Here is a 25826-nt window from a genome sequence, read left to right as displayed (position 1 = left end):
ATATATTTCTTAACCTCTAATAAAATATCAAAGTAAAAATGAGTGCAAGAGAGATTTAAGATGTGAAATTTGTTATAAATTAGTAACTATATATGAAACATATATGTCAAATTAGCTTGTGTTATATATATGAAACATATTATGCAAATTAGTATTATAATATTCTTCAATTCGCCAATCCGCTCAAAATCGCCCAAATTACAATTTGTTAATTCGTTAATCCGCCAATCAGCCATTCGGTTTGTAATTTTACTCTCAAACAGCCCGAACCACACTACGCACACTCCTACCTTTCACCGATAGCACCTCAATTTCCATCCATCGATGTTGCTCTATCGCCATTCACTGATGTTGCTTTACTGTTGTTTACACTTCATGCAATCCAGATTTGGATCACTATTTGCCATTCACTATTTCAAGCCACTATTTGTACCTCAACCACCATTGTTCGTGCCTTGTCAGTTTAGATCTCCACCTTTGTTCATTGTTCGTAAATAGTTCCACTACCTACACTTCCAACATTCCGTCATCGCCACCCATTCTGCTAGTTTTGATTTATATACATGTATATTTCTGTCACGATCCAAACCCGCCCCTATAGGTTTAGTATTGCAACCGGCCAGTAATCCTTGGATTACCCAAGGCCTCATGACAGATTAACATATACATAGGGGCTACGGAAGCAAATGTACAAAATAGACAAAGTCTAATGAGCTGTGATGACATACATGGAACAGAAAAGCTTGAAACTTTTATAAAATGCAAGTGAAGTCAACACATATAATATATACACAACGCACTAAGGCGTACATGACAAAAATCTCCCCCACAACTTAACAACAAGCATAGTCTAATACAGATTACAAAAACAGCCACAAAACCAAACTTCATCGGGAACCTCCTCGGGAGGCGCAAGGATTGGCTGACAAAACTGAAACGTGGGCCGTCAACTCTGGCCCTGATCACATACCGACTCACCTACATACATAATATAAACAGTGAGCGGAAGCCCAATAAATAATAATGGAGTAAAGGATTTCAATGAATGAAGTTCATGCAGATTCAGAAATCATAAATCAGATTCAAGTTCATAATCATGTTCAGATCATATACAAAAATCGTAAGTCATGCTCAATCATACGTGGTACATCCATTAGCGCTAATAGAGAAGATACAGAACAGATGCAGAACATGTGGTGGTTATGAATAACCAATTCCATAAAGGAACCTCCGGATTCGGGTAACAGAGGATAAACATACTGAGCCCCATGATGGAGCCTCCGGTACGGATAACAGATGACAAACATAATAAGTTCCAATGGAACCTCGGATACCGGGTAACAGCTAATAGATATCACATGGTGCTAAGGATGCCACGAATACATGTCAGAAATTAGACAATCATTCATTGTACAGAACATAGCATTTAAGAAAACATATCTTAATTCTTCGTACATAAAATAGATAAAGTTGAATATAACTTTACTAAGTTATTACTCACAGTTGGCTTCAGGTGCAGACAGACAGACAGAGCAGACTAATCAATGGTTTATGGCACGTGACCTACACAAACATATAACAAACGCATACTTAAAACACACATTCAAAACGCACCCAACTTACTTTATTTGTTCTTAGTGTGTTTTTAGCCTTTAATCTCATTATAGAGTCTTAATCATGGCCTAGGGATGTCTAGGATGGAAAAAGGACACAAAATGCACTTGGAAACTTTTCTCAAATTTTGCTGAAAATAGGGTCCACGCTCGAGCGTGGCTTTCCCCGCTCGAGCGGACATGCAGGATGTGAAAGCTCGCTCGAGTGTGTATTCCCTCGCTCGAGCGGACTGCAAATTTTAACAAAAGTACTGGATGCATGAATTTCACGCTCGACGGATGCTTGACCTCCACTCGAGCATGAGACTCAGACCTTCGCTCGAGCGTGAAGTTCCTCACTCAAGCGGACTGTAAAACATATGAACTTCTGGGTACATGCATTTCACAATCGAGCGTGACTCTTGTCGCTCGAGCGGAAGTGCACGTACTCAGAGTGCTCACTCGAGCGTGAAATCCCCCGCTCGAGCGTGGATCAAATTTCTAGAATTTCCAGATTTGATCTTCAAGTTCAAACTCAAGCATTAAAGCATCAAACTTCATTTTTTGGGGCCAAAACTTAAGGAAACACTTAGATACTTATAAAACAACATGTTTAAAGGATCATTTCAAGGAATCATGGCCCAATGACATGCCAATTGTACAAAATTCAACTTAAATTCAAGAATAATCCAAGAACATGATATGCATGAAATTCTTTGTACCAAAACTTCTCAAAACATTATCAAATTCCATAAAACAATTTGAAACTTGATGTTCTCCTTAAATTGAAGTGAATTTTAAACATGCATGAAAGAATTTCCTAGCAACATGTTCTCAATGCATTGAAATGTACATGCATGCATGAATTTGTCCTTAATTCCATCCGTTAGCCCAATTCTCATGCTAATTCACCTATCACAATTGATTTCATGCATCAATCAACTAACTACAAAGCTAGAGACTAACATTCTTACCTAAGGTTCTCAACTTCTTATGGTCAAAGACATTCTTGAGTAATTCTTCAAGGTCTCCTAGCAATTTCTTCTACCTTCAAGCTTGACCTCAATTTCCACCTCTCTCTCTCTCTCTCTCCCACGTTTGTGTGTGTGTGGAGGCTCAAAATGTGATGACTATTCAAGAAAAAAGGTGAGTGGAGCATGTAAGGAGCTTATAAGAGCTCACTTGGTAGCTATTAATTAAAACAAACTAAATGTGCATTAAATTAATCTAATTTAATCGTTCTAAATCGAATTCCAATTAAATTTACCATACAATTTTAAAAATCCTACATAACACACATATCAAATCAATTTCTGAGTCAGATGTCGTTAAGGCCTTCAATTTCACAAACCAAAACTAAAACATGAACATATCTTTCTACAGAAAACAGATATAACACTATAACGCAAAGCACACTTGCAAATTAATTCAGAATTCCTCTTTAATTACGGATTAAGCATAATTAAGCATGGATTTACATTAATCAGGGATCGAGGTTGTTACCGTCTTCCCCCCTTAAAAGAGTTTGGTCCTCTAAACTCGAATTACCTTCGTTCTGGATCAACATTGGGTCCAATGAGAACAAACCCGGATATCTCTTCATGTCTTCTTCGGTTTCCCATGTAGCATAAGTTCCTCCATGATTCTGCCAATCCACTTTCATTAACGGAATTTCTTTATTTCTCAATCTTTGATCTAGCGGTTCACGATCTGAATATGTCTTTCTTCGTAAGTATAGTCATCTTTAAAAAGCACATGTGTTGGTTCAATGACATGGAGTGGGTCTCTCAAATATTCTCGAAGCATCAATACGTGAAATACATGTGCATATGCATTACCGGAAGTAGGGCTACCCGATACGTTACCGGGTTGATCTTTTCAATAATTTCACATGGCCCAACATACCTTGGCGCCAATTTGCCCTTAACACCAAACCGTGTTTGTCCCTTCATGGGAGTCACCTTTATGAACACGTGGTCCCCAACTTCGTATTCTCTATCTCTTATTCGGATATCAGCATAACTCTTTTGCCTATTCTATGCAGTTTTCAAATGCTGTTGGATCAGTTTCACTTTCTCTGTTGTTTCTTGCATAAGTTCCGACCCCAACAAAGGCCTATCACCTACTTCAGCCCAACATATCGGAGATCGGCATTTTCTTCCATACAAAGTTTCGTAAGGAGCCATTCCAATGCTAGAATGGTAGCTGGTGTTGTATACGAATTCGGCCAATGGCAAATAGGTTTCCCAATGTCCTTGGAAATCTAATACACACATTCTGAGCATATCTTCCAAAGTTTGGTTCGTCCGTTCAATTTGTCCATCTGTCTGAGGGTGATAGGCACTACTCAACCTTAGTTCAGTTCCCAAAGCCTGTTGCAAACTCTGCCAGAATCTTGACAGAAACTTTGAGTCACTGTCAGATATAATAGATACCGGCACTCCATGCAATCTCACAATCTCAGTCATATAAATATTTGCCAATTTGTCAACATTGTAAATAGATTTAATAGGTAGGAAATATACGGACTTAGTTAAACGGTCTACAATGACCCAAATAGAATCCATACCTCGAGTAGAGCAAGGCAATCCCACAATGAAGTCCATGATAATATGATCTCATTTCCATTCTGGTATTGGAAGCGACTGTAACAAACCAGCGGGTCGCTGATGTTCATCTTTAACTTGTTGGCAGTGTAAACATTTAGCCACAAAATCTGCAATGTCCTTTTTCATTCCCGGCCACCAGAAGTTTAATTTCAAATCATGATACATTTTTGTGTTTCCTGGATGCATGGTAAACTTAGTGTTGTGAGCTTCGGTCATAACACGCTTTCTCAAGTCATGACAATCAGGTACACAAAGACGATTCTGAAACTTCAGTACGTTGTTCTCAAACACGAATCCCGGCCTCGGTTTTGAATCAAGTTCTTCTACAACCTTTTTCAAGTATTCATCTTCAAGTTGCTTTTCTTTGATCTCTTCAACAATTGTAGGTTGAGCGGAAATGGCAGCTAAAATCCCACCTTGCTCTCGCAAAACAATTTCTATCCCATTCTTTTCTAGATCATCTAGCAATTCTTTTTGACTGGACAGCAAACATGACAAGTTCCCAATCGATTTTCGGCTCAAAGCGTCAACTACAGTATTAGCTTTTCCCGGATGATATAGAATTTGCAAATCATAATCCTTGATCAATTCCAACCATCTCCTTTGTCTCATATTCAGTTTCTTTCTGAGTGAAGAAATATTTGAGGCTTTTGTGGTCTGTATACACTTCACAAGTTGCTCCATACAGATAATGTCGCCAGATTTTCAAGGCAAGCACCACAGCTGCCAATTCAAGATCATGTATTGGGTAATTCTTCTCGTGTGGACAAAGTTGCCGAAAGGCATAAGCAATTATTTTCCCATTCTGCATTAGCACACAGCTCAAACCTTTGTAGGAAGCATCACTGTAAATCTGAAATCCATCGGTATCATTAGGTAAAGTCAAGATTGGCGCAGTCACTAATCTGGTCTTCAACTCTTGAAAGGCTGACTCTCGTTGCTCATTCTAATTAAATGGCACATTTTTCTTAGTTAACTGAGTCAACGGCATGGCAAGTTTTGAAAAGTCTTTCACAATTCTCTTCTGTAACCTGCAAGTCCCAGAAAACTTCTAACCTCTGTCACATTTGTCGGTTTTGGCCAGTCCACGATAACTTCAATCTTCTGAAGGTCAACAGAAATACCATCCCTGGTGATTACATGCCCCAAAAATGTCATATTGTGAAGCCAAAATTCACATTTGGACAATTTAACATATAATTTCTTTTCTCTCAAGGTCTGTAGAGCAGTTCTCAAATGATTTTCATGATCTTCCGTGCTTCTGGAATAAATCAAAATATCATCAATAACCACAACCACAAATTCATCCAGAAATGGTTTAAACACTTTGTTCATGAGGTCCATAAAGGCAGCAGGTGCATTAGTCACCCCAAACGACATTACTAAAACTTCATAATGTCCATATCTAGTTTTGAATGCAGTTTTCTCTATGTCTTCTGCCTTAACCTTTAACTGATGGTACCCAGATCGGAGGTCAATCTTAGAAAACACTTGGGCTCCCTGGAGTTGATCAAACAAATCATCTATTCGGGGTAAAGGGTGTTTGTTCTTGATGGTTACTTTGTTCAATTCCCGATAATCTATACATAATCTCAAGGATCCATCATTCTTTTTGACAAGCAGGACTGGAGCACCCCAAGGTGAAGTGCTCGGGCGAATGAATTTAGTGTTTAATAGTTCTTGGAGCTGTGTTTTCAGTTCTTTCAATTCTGAAGTTGACATTCTGTAAGGGGTCTTAGAAATAGGTTGTGTTCTCGGAATTACCTCAATAGTGAATTCAATTTCCCTATCAACTAAGTCCCCAGGTAAGTCATTTGGGAATATATCGGGAAATTCACACGCAACAGGAATAGTTTCCACATTAGCATGGTCAGATGGTGTAGTCAGTATACAACACAGGTAACCACTACATCCCTTCCTAAGCAATCTCACAGCCTTCATGGGCGAAATCAAGTATGGGGGGGGGAACTACCCCATTTCCAGTAAAAATAAATTCAGGCATATCCGGTGGTCTAAACACAACAGATTTACTAGCACAGTCAATAGTAGCACAATATTTAGTCAATCAGTCCATACCCAGAATATAATCAAAATGATCAATGTTCAAGGGCAACAAGTCAACATACAATATCATATCGCCAACCATAATGTCACATGCTGGATAAACATAAGTACATAACGTAGAACCCCCAGACGGTGTAGAAACAGATAACACATATGTCATAAGCTCTAGTGGTCTAGTTAAATTCCGAGATAAAGCATACGATACGAAGGAATGCATAGAACAGAATCTATCAATACACATGCATTTTGAGAACATATAGGGAGTATACCTGACACTACAGTTTCGATGTTCTGTACATCACTAGGCACTAAGGCAAAAACTCGACCTTGTTTCAAAGTTTCTTTCCCAGTATTAGCCTTTGTATTTGTTTTTACTGTAGAAGCAGACCCGGCTGAACTCATCATAAGACGGTTGGCATTTTCGGACCCAAGTGGGCAATCCTTCACTACATGACCTATCTTGCCACATCGAAAACAAGCACCGAATGCTCGATAACACACACCCCTATGCCTTCTTCCACAGTCAGGACAAACCGGAATAGACCCACTGCTCTGGCTCGAACTGCTTGTAGATCCCATATTTTGTTTCTTATTTACATAAGAATGGCCTTTTCTGAAACCATACCCAGACCTTTTTCCTCTCCAATCAGTTGTTGTTGCGGCTGGGGCCTTACTTTGCTTCATAGTGGCTAGGGTGGCTTCCGCCATTAAAGATCTATCAAGAACTTGCACGTATGTTGGCAACTTTAGTACTCCAACTCAATCAAATATGTCCAAGTCAAATCCTCCCTCAAATTTGCGAGCTTTCTTGTAGTCTGTGTCCACCATATAAGGAACAAATCTGGCTAATTCGGTGAACTTTGCCTCGTACTCGACTACAGACATTCTGCCTTGTTTAAGTTCTTGGAACTCAAACACTTTTCGATTCCGAAAACATTGAGGAAAATACTTTTCATAAAAGATCTCATTAAATCGAGCCCACATCATGTTCCCATCGGTATTCCGAATTAGGAACCACCATCTTCGAGCTTCGTCTTTCAGAGTATAGGTGGCCAGTAAAACCTTCGAAATCTCAGTACAGGGAAATACATCAAACAGTTTTTCCATTTCGAGCAACCATGTTTCTGCTTCTAATGGTTTAATTCCACCAAAGAATGTTGGTGGTTTCATTTTCATAAATTTCTGAGTCAAGTTGATAATGTCATTATTTTCTGCTTCGGCTTGTGCCGGCAAGGGTGGAGGGGGCGAATGTTGTTGTCTTTGCTGTTGTGTCATAGCTTCAGTCAGCGCCACAAGCATTTGTTCCATCTGCTCATGCGAGCCTCTGAAGATTCACTTACATCATTTCCCCTTGCATTCTCCATGTTGTTATAGAGACATCAAATGATAATAAACATTGGAATAATCGCATTCTTTTCTTTCAATTTATTTACTCAGGTTTATACTTAATTTTCATATCCTTTTAGATTACCACACACTCACACATGCAGATGGAATGCCCATAATTCTTACTAGGACATCCTAAGCTCATATGGACCTATGTGTGTGGGAGGACATGTGCTCTTATACCACTCTATCACGACCCAAACCTGCCCCTATAGGTTTAGTATCGCAACCGGTCAATAATCCTTGGATTACCCAAGGCCTCATGACAGATTAACATATGGATAAGGGCTGCGGAAGCAAATGTACAAAAATAGACAAGGTCCAATGAGCTGTGATGACATACATGGAACAGAAAAGCTTGAAACTTTTATAAAATGCGAGCGAAGTCAACACACATAATATATACACAACGCACTAAGGCGTACATGACAAAAATCTCCCCCACAACTTAACAACAAGCATAGTCTAATACAGATTACAAAAACAGCCACAAAACCAAACTTCATCAGGAACCTCCTCGGGAGGCGCAAGGGTTGGCTGACAAAACGGAAGCGTGGGCTGTCAACTCTGGCCCTGATCATGTACCGACTCACCTACATACATAATATAAACAGTGAGCGGAAGCCCAATAAATAATAATGGAGTAAAGGATTTTAATGAATGAAGTTCATGCAGATTCAAAAATCATAAATCAGATTCAAGTTCATAATCATGTTCAGATCATATACAAAAATCGTAAGTCATGCTCAATCATACGTGGTACATCCATTAGCGCTAATAGAGAAGATACATAACAGATGCAGAACATGTGGTGGTTATGAATAACCAGTTCCATAAAGGAACCTCCGGATTCGGGTAACAGAGGATAAACATACTGAGCCCCATGATGGAGCCTCCAGTACGGATAACAGATGACAAACATAATAAGTTCCAATGAAACCTCGGATACCGGGTAATAGCTAATAGATATCACATGGTGCTAAGGATGCCACGAACACATGTCAGAAATTGGACAATCATTCATTGTACAGAACATAACATTTAAGAAAATAGATCTTAATTCTTCGTACATAAAATAGATAAAGTTGAATATAACTTTACTAAGTTATTACTCACAATTGGCTTCAGGTGCAGACAGACAGACAGAGCAGACTAATCAACAGTTTATGACATGTGACCTACACGAACATATAATAAACGCATACTTGAAACACACGTTCAAAACGCACACACCTTACTTTATTTGTTCTTAGTGTGTTTCTAGCCTTTAATCTCATTATGGAGTCTTAATCATGGCCTAGGAATGCCTAGGATGGAAAGAGGACACAAAATGCACTTGGAAACTTTTCTCAAATTTTGCTGAAAATAGGGTCTACGCTTGAGCGTGGCTTTCCCTATACTCGAACGGACATGCAGGATATGAAAGCTCGCTCGAGCGTGTATTCCCTCGCTCGAGCGGACTGCAAATTTTAACAAAAGTACTGGATGCATGAATTTCACGCTCGACGGACGCTCAACCTCCGCTCGAGCGTGAAGTTCCTCGCTCGAGCGGACTGTAAAACATCTGAACTTCTAGGTATATGTATTTCACGATCTAGCGTGACTCTTTTCGCTCGAATGGAAGTGCACGTACTCAGAGTGCTTGCTTGAGCGTGAATTCCCCCGCTCGAGCGTGGATCAAATTTCTGGAATTTCTAGATTTGATCTTTAAGTTCAAACTCAAGCATTAAAGCATCAAACTTCATTTTTTTGGGCCAAAACTTAAGGAAACACTTAGATACTTATAAAACAACATGTTTAAAGGATCATTTCAAAGAATCATGGCCCAATGACATGCCAATTGTACAAAATTCAACTTAAATTCAAGAATAATCCAAGAACATGACATGTATGAAATTCTTTGAACCAAAACTTCTCAAAACATGATCAAATGCCATAAAACAATTTGAAACTTGATGTTCTCCTTAAATTGAAGTGAATTTTAAACATGCATGGAAGAATTTCCTAGCAACATGTTCTCAATGCATTGAAATGTATATGCATGCATGAATTCATCCTTAATTCCATCATTTTGCCCAATTCTCATGCTAATTCACCTATCACAATTGATTTCATGCATCAATCAACTAATTACAAAGCTAGAGACTAACATTTATACGTAAGGTTCTCAACTCCTTATGGTCAAAGACATTCTTGAGTAATTCTTCAAGGTCTCCTAGCAATTTCTTCTACCTTCAAGCTTGATCTCAATTTCCACCTCTCTCTCTCTCTCTCTCTCTCCCTCCCACGTTTGTGTGTGTGTGGAGGCTCAAAATGTGATGACTATTCAAGAAAAAGGGTGAGTGGAGCATGTACGGAGCTTATAAGAGCTCACTTGGTAGCTATTAATTAAAACAAACTAAATGTGCATTAAATTAATCTAATTCAATCGTTCTAAATCGAATTCCAATTAAATTTACCATAAAATTTTATAAATCCCACATAACACACATATCAAATCAATTTCTGAGTCAGATGTCGTTAAGGCCTTCAATTTCACAAACCAAAACTAAAACATGAACAGATCTTTCTACAGCAAACAGATATAACACAATAACGAAAAGCACACTTGCAAATTAATTCAGAATTCCTCTTTAATTATTGATTAAGCATAATTAAGCATGGATTTACATTAATCAGGGATCGGGGTTGTTACAATTTCTCTCTCTCTCTCTCTCTCTCTCTCTCTCTCTCTCTCTTTTCACTCTCATTCATTTTTCTCTGTCTCTCTTTGTTCCCTCTTCTTTCTCTTTCCGTGTTTTTTTCTTTTTCTTTTTTTATTTTTCTTGTCAAAATAGTGTGATTTCATTCTCATACAGTTAATGTTCATCATGATAATGAAATTTCATTGAGTTATGAATTACATAAATAAACTTAATGAATTTTAATAAAATTAATTGGGTGGTTCAAAACACATAAATTTCACGAAGTTATGAATTACAAAAATAAACTTAATGAATTTTAATTGAATTAATTGGGTAATTCAAAACACAGAAATTTCACTGAAACAACTCAATGAAATTTCACACAGAAGTAGAAAATTTTCATTGAGTTAGTGTTAAATTGCATTGTGTTTGGCATAGTATATGTCAAAAAAAATTCTTTGTGTTGAAATAATTTATTTTTTTTTTGTAAAAATCAAAAAATTACTAAAAAATCATATTCTCAAATGAGTGCTGAGAGTGCAATTTTTGAAATTTCATTCACTGTCCAATGTCGAGTGGTACAAATTGTGAAATTTTACTTCTCCAAAAAAGTTGTTGCAAAATCATGTCGGAGAGTTACTGAAGAAAAAAATAGAAGAAATATATGACATACATGAAAAATTGTACAAATTGTGAAATTTTACTTCGCCAAAAAAGTTGTGAAAGGACATGTCAGAGAGTTATCGGAAAAAAGAAAAAAAAAATTGTAAGACATTTATGAAAATTTCCACCACAAAGCAAAAAAAACATCAACCAAAATAAAAATATACAAAAACAAAAATACAATTGATAGAAGTAAAATTGAAGTCATTGTTCTTAGAAAAATGTTTCATCTGCATAATTTCCCATCCCCTAACTCCGGAATGACATGATAAGTAAAATTTTAAAGTTGACTCAAGTTTCAATTGGTATAGAATGTGATAAATTTTCAAAAGAATAAAGCTTGAGAGTTCGAAAATTTGCCCCCCCTAACCCCTCCGCTCCGCTCCGCTCCGCTCCGCTCTTCTCCTCTCCGTTCTCCCTCTCTCTCTCTCTCTCCCTCTTCCACCTGCGTTTTGAGCTCGAAAATGGTGAAAATGGTAGAAAAAAAAGAAAAAAAAAACCTAATGTCCAAAACGATTAGGTTTTTTTTTTCTTTTTTTTCTACCATTTTCACCATTTTCGAGCTCAAAACGCAGGTGGAAGAGGGAGAGAGAGAGAGAGAGGGAGAACGGAGAGGAGAAGAGCGGAGAGGAGAGAGAGAAAGAGAGGGAGAGAAGAGAGAAGAGGGAATGGAGACACACACACACAAATGGCCCTTGCATTCCGGCCGAGCGTCCGATCATCGCAGCTCCGCCGATCGTCAGTCCGCCGTCTGCCTCCGTCGCCGCCGTCTGCCTCTGCTTCTGCTTCTTCCCTTCTTCCCTTCTTCTTTTTCCCTTCTTCCCTTCTTCCCTTCTTCTTCTTCTTCTTCCCGTCTGCTTCTTCTTTCTGATTGAACCAAAAAAAAAAAAAAATCAAAAATGCCGAAACGGCGTCGTTTTGGTTTCGGGGGATTAGGGGGGTCTTGGTTTCGAGCTACGTAGCACGGTTCTTTTCAAAAATGGTTTTGAAAAATTATTTTGGAGAGAGAGTTTTAAAAAAAATGATTGATTTAATGTGTATGAGAGAGAGACTGATTTTGAAAAGTAGGTAACCAAACAAAATTTTAAGATTTTTTTTTAAAAAATTTATTTACTTTGATTACTCTTGAAAATTTGTTTGTAGAAAATTTTTCTCAAATTTTTTTTGAAAAACAAACCAAATAAGGCCTATATTATGTCTTGCCACCTCTTCGGAGCTGGCTTAAAGGAGAGCAGATTATATGGATGTAACACTGCTATATTATTTGTTAGGAGTAGTTGATTTGGGCCTTTTCACAATTAGAACGGGACACTTTGCATTATGTACACAATGATTGCTCACACTTCCTAGGAAAATCCTGCCATTTAAATTAACCACCCCAAAAAAAAAAAAAAGGGTTAGCCAATTACTTTATTCAAAATAAATAGTAACGCTATTGATACCAAATGAACTGGCTTTCAGATTAGGAGAATTTCATTAAATCAATGCATTTATTACGTTTATTTTGTAAGCTCATGTGTGTCAATCATTTAATAAATTGAAAAAAAATAAATTATAAATCTGTTTAAAATATAAATGGTTCTTTGTTAAGATTTTTTTTTCCTGCTTTTAACTCTGTTAAATGACAAACTTTGATGAGAGAGTTTTTATAATTCTTAGAATCACATAAGACAATTTGTATTTTAAGCAAAAGCTAAAAGGATTCTATTTGTAATTTACTAGGAAAATATTAATTTAATAATTATAATTACATAGTTTTATCAATAAATAATTTAAAATTGATCACACAAATCTTAAATTTCATTACCAAATACAAAATATCAATATGTAGATTAGGTGAATTTTTTTTTTTTTTTTTTTTGTGATTTTTTTCCCCAGGAATATGTTACTTAAGGGTAGACTAACAAGTTACAAAAATTATTAAAATATTAAAAAAAATACTAAAAATATAAAAAGCTCAAAAAAAATAAATTTAAATGTCAAAATCAAACACAACGAACAATGTTTCAGACACAAAACAATCCAATTTTGTAAAATGTGATTGGTTCAAATAAAAAAGTATAAATTATAAATACATTTTTTGAAGTATATATGTTTAAAAATTACAAATATTCTTGTTAGAATTTTTTATTTAATAGAATTAATTGAAAAAAATAAAAATTATAACTATTCTCTTATACAATAATAAAATTATTTGAATTATTAATTAAAATAAATTTCTGACATTATTAAAAAATATTAATTAATATGATGATTTCTTAATAAAATGAGTCATTTTCAGAATCATAGAAAGCAAATTATATTTTAACCAATCCTCAAACCTCAAAGACTACATTTGTAATTTTCCCAAAAGAAAAAAGGTTGAAAAACAAGAGTGTACTCACCTTTGGATGAGACCATAGCAGTGGCTTCCTAACACCACCATATCAACACCCAATTTCTCTGTTGCTTGACAAATTACGTCCCTTGGATCTCCACTCTCCACCCTCATCTCCACCTTAACCTACAATGCAAGCGCACACAATCCACAAAAACACTTTTTTAACATGACTATTGTACCCTTCACAACACACCAAAAATACAAAAACAAACGAGAAAGAAAAAGTACACACATCAAAATCATGAACCTCCCTGCAAAGCCTCTTCGCTTTCTCCATCACAGACTCGGCCAGCTCGTTGTTGTACTTGTCTATGGCCACCATTATATCAAGGGAGAACATGTACCCTAAAAATAATCGGATAAATTATGGACTAAGCCTATGGACTTAATTGTAAGTCTCTTACACTTTTTTAATGCATTAATAAATTCTAAAATACTTATTTTATTCCAATACATTAGAGGGATATTGGCATGTAAAAAAAGAAACATGACTCATAAGTAAATAAGTCTAGTAAGTATTCCACAATAATCACAATTTACCAAAACACACTCAAATAGTTGCCACCTCAAGGAGAGAAATATTAAAATAAAATAACAAATTAGGGGTACTTGTGGATCGATTTTTGACGGTTCGGTTCGGTTTGTGGTTTGGATCCATCTGCATATCTGTAATTTGAGAAAAATTGAACCCGCAACAGTCCGTAATGCGATTTGTGCGGATAGGGTTCACGGATGTGTGGACAGTTGCAGGCGGTTTGCAAATTGAGCTGTTTCCTTTAAAAAAATTATTTTTCAGCTTGGTTTTTCCTAATTTTTTAATATTTTTTGATTGCGAGAGATTCAACACTATCCTCCATTAAAATTGGATTACAAAAAATTAGAATAAAAATTAAATAAAAACTAACATAGGAAAAAAAAAATTCACATAACTGGATTTGTAAAAAATTGAAAAAATTCCTATTGAATAATAAGTATTTTAAATAAGGCAATGTGTGATGTTATTATAATGTTATAATGTTAGAACCTACGGGTTTGATAATCAGATTAAAATGAGTAAGAGAAGAGAAGATTAGGATTATATACTTTCAAAACTTACAAGAAAATCCAATGGTCCAGATTTAAAAAAATAAATAAATAAATAAATAAAATTGTATATAGATGCCAGTGGTGAAATTGGTTCGATCCGGCCAATTTTTTTTCAATTTTCAGACCGAACTAGTTCATTTGGTTCTATACTTATGATAACCAAGTAGACCGAAATATGTATATAAACCGCACCAAACCGGTTCATGTGGTTTGGTGCGGTTTGGCTGGTTGTTACAGTTTTGAGCCTCTTTTGTGCTAGAAAAAAATACATCAGTAATTTGAAAAATAAAATAAAAATTAAAACAAGTTTGATAAAAGAACCCCAAAATGCTAAATGCAACGTAGATTTGTGATGGACACCTTGTTCTGTAAAAAAAAATATACAAAAGGATTGCTGTAAAAAGTTTAAAAGGTTTGAAAAAAAGCCCCCAAAGTGTTAAATGCAATGTAGTTATTTGTGATGGATGATATCCATCCAATTCAAGAACAAAACAAAACAAAAAAACAAAAAACAAAAAACAAAAGACATACAACAATAAATATTATTTCAATCCAACGTTTCAAAATTCAGCAAAATCAAAAGGTTTTCAAAAAAGTTTAAAAGATTAGGGTTTTCAAAAGGTTCAAAAGATTAGGGTGCTCAAAATCAAAAATAAGGTTTTCAAAATAAAAAACAAAGACTTCAAATTTACCTTAGTTTGGAGTCAAAATTTCTACAACAACAAGAAGATCATTGTGATTAGATTAAAGATGAAGGAGTGCAATAGACCGCTCGCGTCCATGCTTCAGATTTAATAATAAAGAGTGTGACAGATCGTCATGGATGAGAGTAGTGATGAATGAGAAACCCTAAGGCTATGAGAAACCCTGAGTTTATGAGAAGTTGAAGACAAAGAGAGAGAGAGAGAGAGAGAGAGAGACTGTTTGTTTACCCACTACTACTGTAGATACTTAAATTTTCACGTGTCTTGACCACCGTCTAATTAATCAAAGCGAATAAATTTTCTAGATTAACCAAAATAAGATGGTCAAATTTTTTCAAATGAATGTGGGTCCTACTAAAATTATGAATCTTAATCCATCTTAAATTATGGGTCACACAAAAAGAAAAGTGAACTTATTTTGACAATTAGGTCGACCCAAAAGTGTGAGGCCCATAAAGATATTTTGTCAGAATTTGGTGGAATAACTCAAATTTAAATTCAAATTTCACTACAAATAATTTCTATGACAGGTAAATTGCTTGTTTCTTAGAAATTAGAGTCAATTTTGGAGTTTCCAAAATTAACCCTCCCCTCCTAAGCCTATAAATAGAGACTCTCACTAGGAGGAAAGGACGCACATTTTTTGGCTAATGGTCATGCAAGCTCCTAAGCAATCTCGAGACTCTGCCAAATTCTCTTCTTAAAATTCTTTCTAAAGTTCCTTAAACTTAAAATAAAGGATTGTCAAGCATTCCAAACTTGTGCCAATCCTTTCAAGTTACAAATACAAATTGGTCTCTCTTTTCAAAAAGGTCATTTTCAAGACTCGTTCAGGATTAAGCCGTTCAAGCCCGAGATCAAGCCTTTCTTCTCCAAGTTTCTCCATTCGAAGACTTGAAGAAATTCATCAAATTGTCTAGTTCAACAACAAGCTTTTACAGCCGTTGAATTACATCCTTTTGGAGATCGAATCAGAGGATCCACTCTTTTGAAATAAAGCAAACTACAAAGGATTGTACCCATTATTTAAAATAAAATAAAATTAATTATTTGTGAATTTATTCCGTGTCTTAATTGTAGGATATGAAATTTGTGTTTTCAAATTTTCGCACACCCGGTGGGACCTCTCTGCCTCTCATTTCTTTCTCCTAAAGCATCTTCCCAAAGCCTTGTTTGATCAAGCATAATGGCTTCAAAGAAAGTTCAAATTACTCCGATCAATAAGAACGCTTGCAAGAATGCTGCTATCACGACCATCAACAACAGCACTTTTACTAGTTCAATCACCTGTAACAAGACCAAGGCTACTATTGCTCTCGCCACTCACAGGGTCATGCTGACCACCAATGCAACAAAGCAAGCACAAGGCAAGTCTCACAAATCTGTTACGGTATCTACATCTGGGGCTAAGCAAAAGGAAGTGAGGAAATTGAAGAAGCCCACTTATGTCTCAAAGGATTTTTTGCTAGAAGGTTTTTCCCCACACCCAACACCCGTAGCTTCTGATGCAAACTCAAGTACTGGCTCACACTCAGGATCATCTCCTAGTAGTCCTCAACGTTCAATTTCATTGAATCACTCAGATTTGAGTCGTTCGGTGACTATGCAAGTCATGACCACTGGTACCACTTCAGTGGAAGGATAATTGGCAACCATGGCTTCTGCCATTGACAAGCTCACCGAAATAGTGGAAGAGAAAGATCTTCAGATTGCCACCTTGACGAATAAGTTAAAAACACGAAATGCTGACGAGGCAAGTCAAGACAATTCTCATCCACCTAGCTTTACACCACAAGCCACGTTGGTTGAGAATGTAAACCCTACATCTAAGTCCAAGCAAGTTGTTAGTGAGGAAACTTGCCATACATCTGTTGTGAGGTAAGCGATTGACACAAGTAGTCAACCAACATCTATTGCTTCTTTGTCTATTCAACAACTCCAAGACATGATTAGAAGTACCATCCGAGCACAATACAGTGGCCTCCTGCAAAGCGCTTTCATGTACTCCAAGCCTTACACAAAGAGGATAGACATTCTTAGAATGCCTAGTGGATACCAACCTCCCAAGTTCCATCAGTTTGACGGAAAAAGGTAATCCTAAATAACATGTTTCTCACTTTGTTGAAACTTGTAACAATACCGGGACAGACAGAGATCTACTTGTCAAACAATTTTTTCGGTCACTCAAGGAAATGCCTTTTGATTAGTACACTGATTTGGAGGCTGAGTCAATCGACAGTTGGGAGCAAATGGAATGTGAATTCCTTAATCATTTCTATAGCACCCATCGTATGGTAAGCATGATGGAATTAACCAATACCAAGCAATGGAAGGACGAGCCTGTGGTCGACTACATTAATCGTTGGCGTGCTCTAAGTCTAGATTGCAAAGACCGACTCTCTGAGATCTCAATTGTGGAGATGTGCATATAAGACACGCACTGGGGACTCCTTTACATCTTTCAAGGAATAAAACCACGAACATTTGAGGAGTTAGCTACGCGTTCACATGACATGGAAATTAGCATAGCCAACCATGGTGGGAAAGACCTTCCCATTCTTGAATAAAGGAAAGAAATGGGGCAAGCCTTCCAAAGGTACCACCAAAGAAGCAATGACGGTAACCACATCTCCAATCAAGATTTCAATAACAGACAAGAAAAAAGAAGAAAGGACAAAAACAAGCCCATCTCTGAAAGAACTACAAGAAAAGAAGTATCTCTTTCCTGACTTTGATGTACCATGGATGTTAGAAGATTTACTTGAAAAGAAGTCATTCAACTCCCTGAGTGCAAACGCCCTGAAGAAACAGGTCGTGTGAAGGATTTGAAGTACTGCCATTATCATCAGATAGTTTGTCATCCTACTGAAAAATGATTTATGTTAAAGGAATTGTTTGTGGACTTAGCCAGGAAGAACAAAATTCTTTTGGATCTTGACAAATCAGCAAAATCCAACCATGCGACGGTTATTGTAGGACCTCCAAATTCTCCATCCTCAAAATCCAAGACAAAAATATCACAATCTGCAATCCCAGCAGTAAAAGTAATTCCCAAAGTCATCCAATTTGGTTTATTTGAACCTATCATTATTCCAGTTCCAAATCAAGACAAGCATGTTTATGATGGTTTTGAAGAAGTCTTAACTATTAGAGAAGATGAAAGTTGGACTCTCGTGACACAAAGGAAGTCATGAAGAAACAAGTCCAAGACTCAACATTTTTCACTCAAGAAAGTAAAAATAAAATTAAAAAAAAAACTCCCATCGACATTCTAAAAAAGAAGTGATAGACAAAAAGAAGAAAGAAAACAAGATGCAACAAGAAGACAAATTTCCTGATGAAAACTCGTATACCCCAATCATCCTGCAAGACTTTTTCCCCATTGGGTATTTTGGAGTTGACTTGGTCGAGGCGGTCTACATGGTTTCAACCATTGAAGCACATTTGAAACAAGTTCACGCCATTAAGGCGACACCAGATAGGGAGGAAATTAATGTCCTGGAAACCTCGAAAGAATACCCCCACGCTTTAGTTTGCGTAAAGCGTCTCAACTCCCTCAATCTGTACAACTTGCACTTGTTCGAGTGTTAGAAGATCCTGAAAAATATGAGTTTGTTGTTAATGAACTAGACTATCCCAAGGTGAACTCCATCAATTTTGTTCCTTATTACACAACAATCACCTTCACTGATAAAGACCTTCAACTAGGTTCAAAGCTAGACAATCGCTAATTGTTTGTCTTTGGTTTTATTAGTGAACAAAAAATTAACCATATCCTTGTTGATGGAGGCTCAGCGGTAAACATCATGCCAAAGTTCACCACGAAGAAACTTGGAATCCTAGTGGATGAGTTAGCCCGAAGTCGTTTGGTTATTCAAGGTTTCAACCAATGGGGGTAACGTGCGATTGATATGATTCGTTTGAACTTCACCATTGGAGAACTCACAGCTAGTACTTTGTTTCACGTCATCGATGCAAGAACATCTTATAATTTGTTGCTTGGGCGACCTTGGGTCCATGGAAATGGTGTAGTTGCGTCAAATCTCCATCAGTGTTTTAAATTTGACCAAGGTGGAATAAAGACGATGCTAACAGATGACAAGCCATTTATAGAAATTGAGGCTCACTTCGCTAATGCAAAATTTATCTAGATTCTAATGGGATACCTGAAATTATCACAGCTGAAATCCCTTTTGCAAGAAAAGAGAAAATGAATGAAGAAAAGCAAGTTGTGTTGGACTTCTTAAGGGAAGATGCATCAAGTGGCAAAAAAACACCTGAGGTCGCGTTACCACAAAAATAGTCTTCATCCTCAAAAGGCCATGTAATGACAAAAGTCTTTAGGTATGTGTCGAAATCTCAACAGAAAGAAGGATAGTCACTGTTTGAAGAAGTCACAGCATCCACAAAAGTTAGAGGAGACCTTTTTTATCAGGAAATAAAAGAAGATCTGCAGATACTAAAAGTAGACGCAGCAATTCCAATTCCATAGGTGGGATTGTCAAGCCTAATTAAACCTCCACTAAAGGGATTTGTTAGGCCTGCGTAAAATTCTATCAAACATGGCTCCTTACCTAAAAGATGAATGGAAGGGTTTGATCCACAAGCTTTTAGTCAAGTCAAGTTATGACTTTGCTGATCCCTCATCACTAGGAGAGTTAAGTCTTGAACTTATAGGTGAGAAAGTTCATGGTCTCAATGAAACTCAGAAAAAGTTAAGGCAACAAAGGTACAAGGTGAGCCCTTCAAAGACCGGAGTCGGATTCATGCCAACTCAACGCATTTGTATCTCTGCCAAGAGAAAAGACAAGAAGGAAGACGTGCAACATATCACTGTGGAAGAAGTGAAGGAAGACAAAAGTCCAAGCCCAACTCCTTGAGTCTCAGTGTTTGATCGCATTGTAGCTCCTGCACCTCGAACCTCAGTTTTTAATAGGTTAAGCACTGTTGATAAGACAGATGAAGGTACAACTTCTCAACCTTCAGTTTTCAACAGATTAGGCACTACTAAGGAAAGAGATGAAAAACAAACTTCCTAGTCAGAAAGGTCTATTTTTGCTAGACTTGGCGATATGAATACATCACCTAGAAATGGCAAGAACAAGAGAAACACAACAATAATTGAGTTGAACTCTACAAAGAAGGATGATGAGACTTGAAGTTTGATTCATTGTCGCATGAAACACATGTCTTCACTTGAAGTTAGTGTTGAAGGTCCGCTTAAGGTCAAAAGGCACACTATCATACTAACTGGAGAAATTAAGACTCAAGCGAAAAGTAAAAGAGAAGAAGAAATTGAACATGTTGCTTCTCACCATGTAACAGTTGAAAAAGATTCTAGATCAGATTTGGAGGATGATGATCTCCAAGAAGCTCCTCCAGAACTTGAAGATAGGGGACAATCAATTGTTGACAATTTGAATGAACTCACCTTGGGAACTCTTGATGACCCTCGACCAATCTTTGTGGGAACACTCTTAATGCCTTAGGAAAAAAAGACATTTTTCAAACTGCTCCTCGAATATAAAGATGTCTTCGGATGGACGTATAAGGAGATGCTAGGTTTAAGTCCAAAAGTTGATGTCCATCACCTTGGGATCAAACATGGTATGTGACCGGTAAAGCAGGCTCATCGATACATCAGACCTGAGCGCATCCTCAAAGTAGAAGAAGAAGTCCACAAGTTGATTGAAGCTGGGTTTATACGTGAAGTAAAATATCCGACATGGATATCAACTATGGTCCCGGTAGTCAAGAAGAATGGACAAATTAGAATATATGCTAACTTTCAAAATTTAAACGAAGCATGTCCCAAGGATGACTTTTTGTTTCCTATTATGGAATTAATGATAAACGCTATTACCGGACACGTGGTGTTTTCCTTTATGGATGGGTGTTTAGGATATAACCAAATACGAATGGCACCTGAGGATGAAGAGTTAATTACATTTCATACCACAAAAGGCATCTATTGTTATAAAGTGATGCTTTTTGGACTCAATAATGTCGGTTCCACCTATCAACGTGCCATGAAAAAGATTTTCGATGACATGCTCCATAAATTTGTTGAGTGCTATGTTGATGTTGATGGTCAAAACTAGGAAAAGGGAAAATCACCTAGAGGACCTTCGTGCAGTCTTCAACCGGTTAAGAACGTATGACTTGAAGATAAATCCACTCAAATGTGCATTTGGAGTCACGTCTGTAAAGTTCCTCGGCTTTATTGTTTGACATAGAGGCATTGAGGTTAATCCGTCCAAAACCGATGCTATACAAAAGATGCCACCACCAAAAAACCTGAAGGAACTTAGAAGTCTCCAAGGTCACTTGGCATATATCCGTAGATTCATTTCAAACTTAACAGGTCGTTGTCAACCTTTCAGTCGACTAAGGAAAAAGGAGGCTCCATTTGCTTGGGATCAAGCATGTCAAAATGCTTTCGACATTATTAAGAGACACTTGCTTCATCCACCAGTATTAGGAGCTCTTATTAAGGAGAAACCATAAGTACTTTACATTGCTGCTCAAGAAGAGTCCCTTGGAGCGATGTTGGCCCAAAATAACAAAGAAAATAAAGAGCAAGCAATCTATTACATAAGTCGCAGATTAACTAAAAATGAACTCAAGTACTCATCCATTGAGAAGATGTGTTTAGCGCTTGTTTTTGCCTCTCAAAAATTAAGATATTATTTCCAAGCCCATACAGTGCATCTCATTGCAAAAGCCGACCCAATAAAGTATGTCATGTCTAAGCTCATTCTCTCAGGACGCTTAGCGAGGTAGTCCCTCGTCTTTAATGAATTTGAGATAATTTACGTGCCAAGAAAAGCGGTGAAAGGGCAAGCCTTTGCAGACTTCTTAGTCGACCATCATACCCCTGCTGATTGGGAAATTTCTGAGGAATTCCCTGATGAAGATGTATTGTTCATATAAGTCCTATAACCTTGGATGATTTTTTTTTAATGGGGCTGTAAGGAAGGAAGGGGCAGGAGTAGGTGTCATTTTTGTTTCACCATAGAGGCACATTTTGCCTTACTCATTTATTCTTGGCAAAAATTGCTCAAACAATGTTTCTGAGTACTAGGCTTGAATCATTGGTTCACAAATGGCAACAAAGCTAAAAAATGTTGACCTAGATATCTATGGGGATTCTAAGTTAATAATTAATCAACTTCGGGGGGATTATAAAGTCAAGAAAGACAACTTAATCCCATATTTCCAGTATGCAACTCATCTCATTGAAAAATTTGAGGGAGTGGTATTCGAACATGTTCCAAGGAAAGAGAATCGCATGGCTGATGCACTTGCCAATCTAGCAACTATACTGGCATTGTTAGAAGGTGAACAAGTTAGTGTCCCTGTATGCCAACAATGGGTATTGTCACAATTGTTGAAATGTTGCCTTGTAGAAACAAACGCAATTTCAGTACTAGCCATTGAAGTCAACGATTGAAGAATGCCAGTTATAGACTACCTTGAACATAATAAACTCCCTGATGATTCTCGCCATAGAACTGAAATAAGACGTTGAGCTCCTCGATTCATCTACTATGAAGGAACTTTATTCCGACAATCATTTGAAGGAATTTTTCTTCGTTGCCTAGGGGATGACGAAGCTCAACAAGCCATGGAAGAAACCCATTTCGGGATATGTGGAGTGCATCGGTCTGGTCTTAAACTTCACTTTCGAGTAAAAATGATGGGTTACTATTGGCCAACGATGATTAAAGATTGTTTGGACTACTCAAGAAAGTGTCAACCCTGCCAGTTTCATGCAAACTTTATCCATTAACCACCAAAACCTTTACACCTGACAATTGCTTCTTGGCCATTCAATGCATGAGGTCTAGATGTAGTTGGCCTGTTGACCAAGTCTTCCGCAGGCCACTTATACATCTTGGCCACCACAGATTACTTTTCCAAGTGGGGTAAAACCGTTCCACTTAGAAAAGTCAAGAAATAAACTGTTGTTAACTTCATCAAAACCCACATTATTTATCGGTATGGTGTGCCTCACTACATCATCACCTATAACGAAAAGCCTTTTTACAATAGTCTAATAGACAACTTTGTGAAAGGTTTGGATTTAAGCAACACAATTCTTCAATGCACAATGCACCTACCAACGGACTGGTAGAGGTGTTTAACAAAACTTTGGGCTACCTATTGAAAAAGGTAGTTACTAAATCAAAGCAAGATTGGCATGAAAGGATTTGAGAAACTCTCTGGGCATACCGTATGATAGATCATACCCCGACGCAAGCCACTCCATACTCCCTTATGTATGGTGTTGAAACGGTTCTTTCTTTAGAACAACAGATTTTTTTCATTAAGGATAGCTATACACGAAAGTCTCACTGATGATGAGAATGCAAAACTACGCCTTGATGAGTTAGAAGCATCGAATGAGAAGAGATTAGAAGTACAACAAAAACTTGAGTGTTACCAAGCTTGACTCTCCAGAGCTTTCAATAAGAAAGTTAGACCCCGGTCTTTTCAAGTTGGAGAATTGGTATTGGCTGTTTGAAGACCAATCATCATTACCCACCAACCTACCAACGAGTTCTTGTCCAAGTGGGATGGTCCATACGTGGTGACTGAAGTCTACACTAATGGAGCATACAAGATTGTTGATGAAGAATGTATAAGAGTTGGCCCGATCAATGGCAAGTTCCTAAAGCACTACTATCTATGAAAATGTAACGCTCCTAATCATATGAGCATAAACTGCATGATGCTCTTGGCCCATATGAAATAAGGTTATTATTTAAAAAAAAAAAAAAACATTTACCACTCCTGTCCCGCATGAGTATAAACTGTGAATGGCTAATAAATCAATAAACCAAATGTGTTTTACAATAAGAGTATTTTGCTTCAAACTATAATATTTATTTCATAAATAAAGTGTTTTCTAGAGCAATTATTTTATAATGAAGTATTTGGTTTCGAACTACTTTCATTAAAATAAAAATGAAATAACAAATAATAAATAAATCATGGCAACCATGATAAACTCTAGATCTCACCTTGTTCAACCTTCAAGAGCTGTTCCAACTTGTTGGCAACTTCGATATCCTTGCTTTTTATAACCTCAGCTGCTTCTATTGTAGCTTGTCTGTCCCTTAAAGTGGAAACAATAGATCGCCTTTGAAGTACTTCAGCTTTAGCAACATTAATTGTAGTCTCTAATTGTTGTGATTGTTCATCCAAATGTTTCAACGCCTTTAACAATTCTGCCTTCTTTGCTGCAAGGTTACCCAAATTAGACTTCAGCGAGTGAATCTGCTCAATCCCTTCATTCTCAAGAGCTAGAGCATGAGTAACACATTGATTGACACTCGCCAAACATTGATTCTGTAGCTCTGAAGTCATCCCTTGAGCAAACGCTGATTTCATAGAGATATACGTAGTAGTATTTTGTACGCACTTCTTAATCTGGCTTTGCTACAGAGAATAGTCCATCTAAAGCTTTGAGAGCTCATTATAAAGCTCTTGGAGCTCATTATAGTCTATCTAAAGCTCTTGTGTCAATGGTAGAAGCCATAGAAGGTGCAACTTGACTCGATATCGGAGTAGCAGGTAAGGAAGAAGTATGGATAATAGGAGTTGGGTTAACTGAGAGACAACTCTTACGACCAATCACTAAATCAAAGGCTGACGGTCCATGAACCGATTCTTCATTATCTAAGAATTCATCAAGAAGTCTCATATCCTCATTGCCAAACGCTAAATCAAAGTCATCGTTTGGCAACTGTCAAAATGAATTAAAGAAGAGTCATAAAAAAAAAAAAAATGAGTAAAGGAAGGCACAATAAATTGAAATGACAAATAATAGATTTTGTCATTATCGGTACAGAACTAGTAGCCAATGGTTGAGAAGTGCTAGGAACGCCAATCAAAAATGACTTTACGTCATTAAAAGTAGTGGTGTTCCTTCCAACAGTGCCAGTACCAGATTTTCTCTCTAAGTGATGCAAATTACGATCACTGTTATTATGGTCCTTGTCTGCTACTCTACCAAGAGTCTCATCAACACTTCCCTGAACCATTTCATTGGTCTTAAGATTAGAATTTTGCTTAGCAATTGCATTTTTCTTCGCTTTAACCATGTCCTGATTTGGTGAAGCCAAGCGTTTGCTACTTGGGATAGAATTTTCTTTGTTGGAGAAATAGCTTGCACAAAATTGGAACCACCACTCCAAATAAGCATTGGTAATGGAACGAGATAGAAAATCAAAATGCGCTGGTAACCTCAATACAGAATGAGTTTCAGCTAGGATTAGGATCTGGGCTGAAGAAGTTGGCTGGAAAAACCAACACACACCTCTCCTAAGCCAAGATAAGGATCTAGGCTGCATGACGTTTGGCCGGAATAACCAAACACTTTAAGTTGGCTGGAAAACCAACACTTACCTCTCCTAAGCCAAGATAAGGCTCTAGGCTGTAGGAAGTTGGCTGGAAAAACCAACACTTACCTGTCCTAAGCCGAGATAAGAACCTAGGCTGCAGGAAGTTGGCTGGAATAAACCAACACTTAGTACTCTTCAGCTGAGATAATGATCTAGGCTGAAGAATGGTTGGCTGGAATAACCAACTCTTAGTACTCTTCAGCCGAGATAAGGATCTAGGCTGAAGAGTGGTTGGCTGGAAAAACCAAC

General features: G+C 37.2%; 1 protein-coding gene across 2 annotated transcripts; it reads right to left on the bottom strand.

The window, feature by feature from the left end:
* Positions 1 to 683: 683 nt before the first annotated feature.
* Positions 684 to 25414, bottom strand: LOC114294591 (uncharacterized). Of its 2 annotated transcripts, none has more exons than XM_082867778.1 (4): positions 24195 to 25414; positions 13611 to 13723; positions 13383 to 13501; positions 684 to 1563 (listed from the first exon to the last, which is right to left on the bottom strand). In XM_082867778.1, the coding sequence occupies exons 1-4, from the start codon at positions 24562 to 24564 to the stop codon at positions 1542 to 1544; spliced, it is 624 nt and encodes a 207-aa protein (XP_082723904.1). In that variant the 5' UTR covers positions 24565 to 25414; the 3' UTR covers positions 684 to 1541. The 2 variants fall into 2 exon arrangements, with proteins under 2 accessions (XP_082723904.1, XP_082723903.1); XM_082867777.1 differs by lacking the exon at positions 684 to 1563 and adding an exon at positions 11807 to 12355.
* Between the last annotated feature and the right edge of the window lie 412 nt (positions 25415 to 25826).

Source organism: Camellia sinensis, chromosome 5 (genome assembly GCF_055761805.1).
Source record: "Camellia sinensis isolate YWXY chromosome 5, ASM5576180v1, whole genome shotgun sequence".
Taxonomy (NCBI): domain Eukaryota; kingdom Viridiplantae; phylum Streptophyta; class Magnoliopsida; order Ericales; family Theaceae; genus Camellia; species Camellia sinensis.
This window is presented reverse-complemented; position numbering and strand designations above follow the sequence as displayed.

What these genes read in the sequence shown, in the direction of transcription:
- LOC114294591 (XM_082867777.1), bottom strand. Translation starts at nt 24,564, where the DNA reads ATGAAATCAGCGTTTGCTCAAGGGATGACTTCAGAGCTACAGAATCAA. An exon ending in GCTCTTGAAGGTTGAACAAG is followed by an intron (nt 13,724 to 24,194) that starts GTGAGATCTAGA and finishes GATTATTTTTAG; the next exon opens with GGTACATGTTCTCCCTTGAT. An exon ending in GGGAGGTTCATGATTTTGAT is followed by an intron (nt 13,502 to 13,610) that starts GTGTGTACTTTT and finishes CTTGCATTGTAG; the next exon opens with GTTAAGGTGGAGATGAGGGT.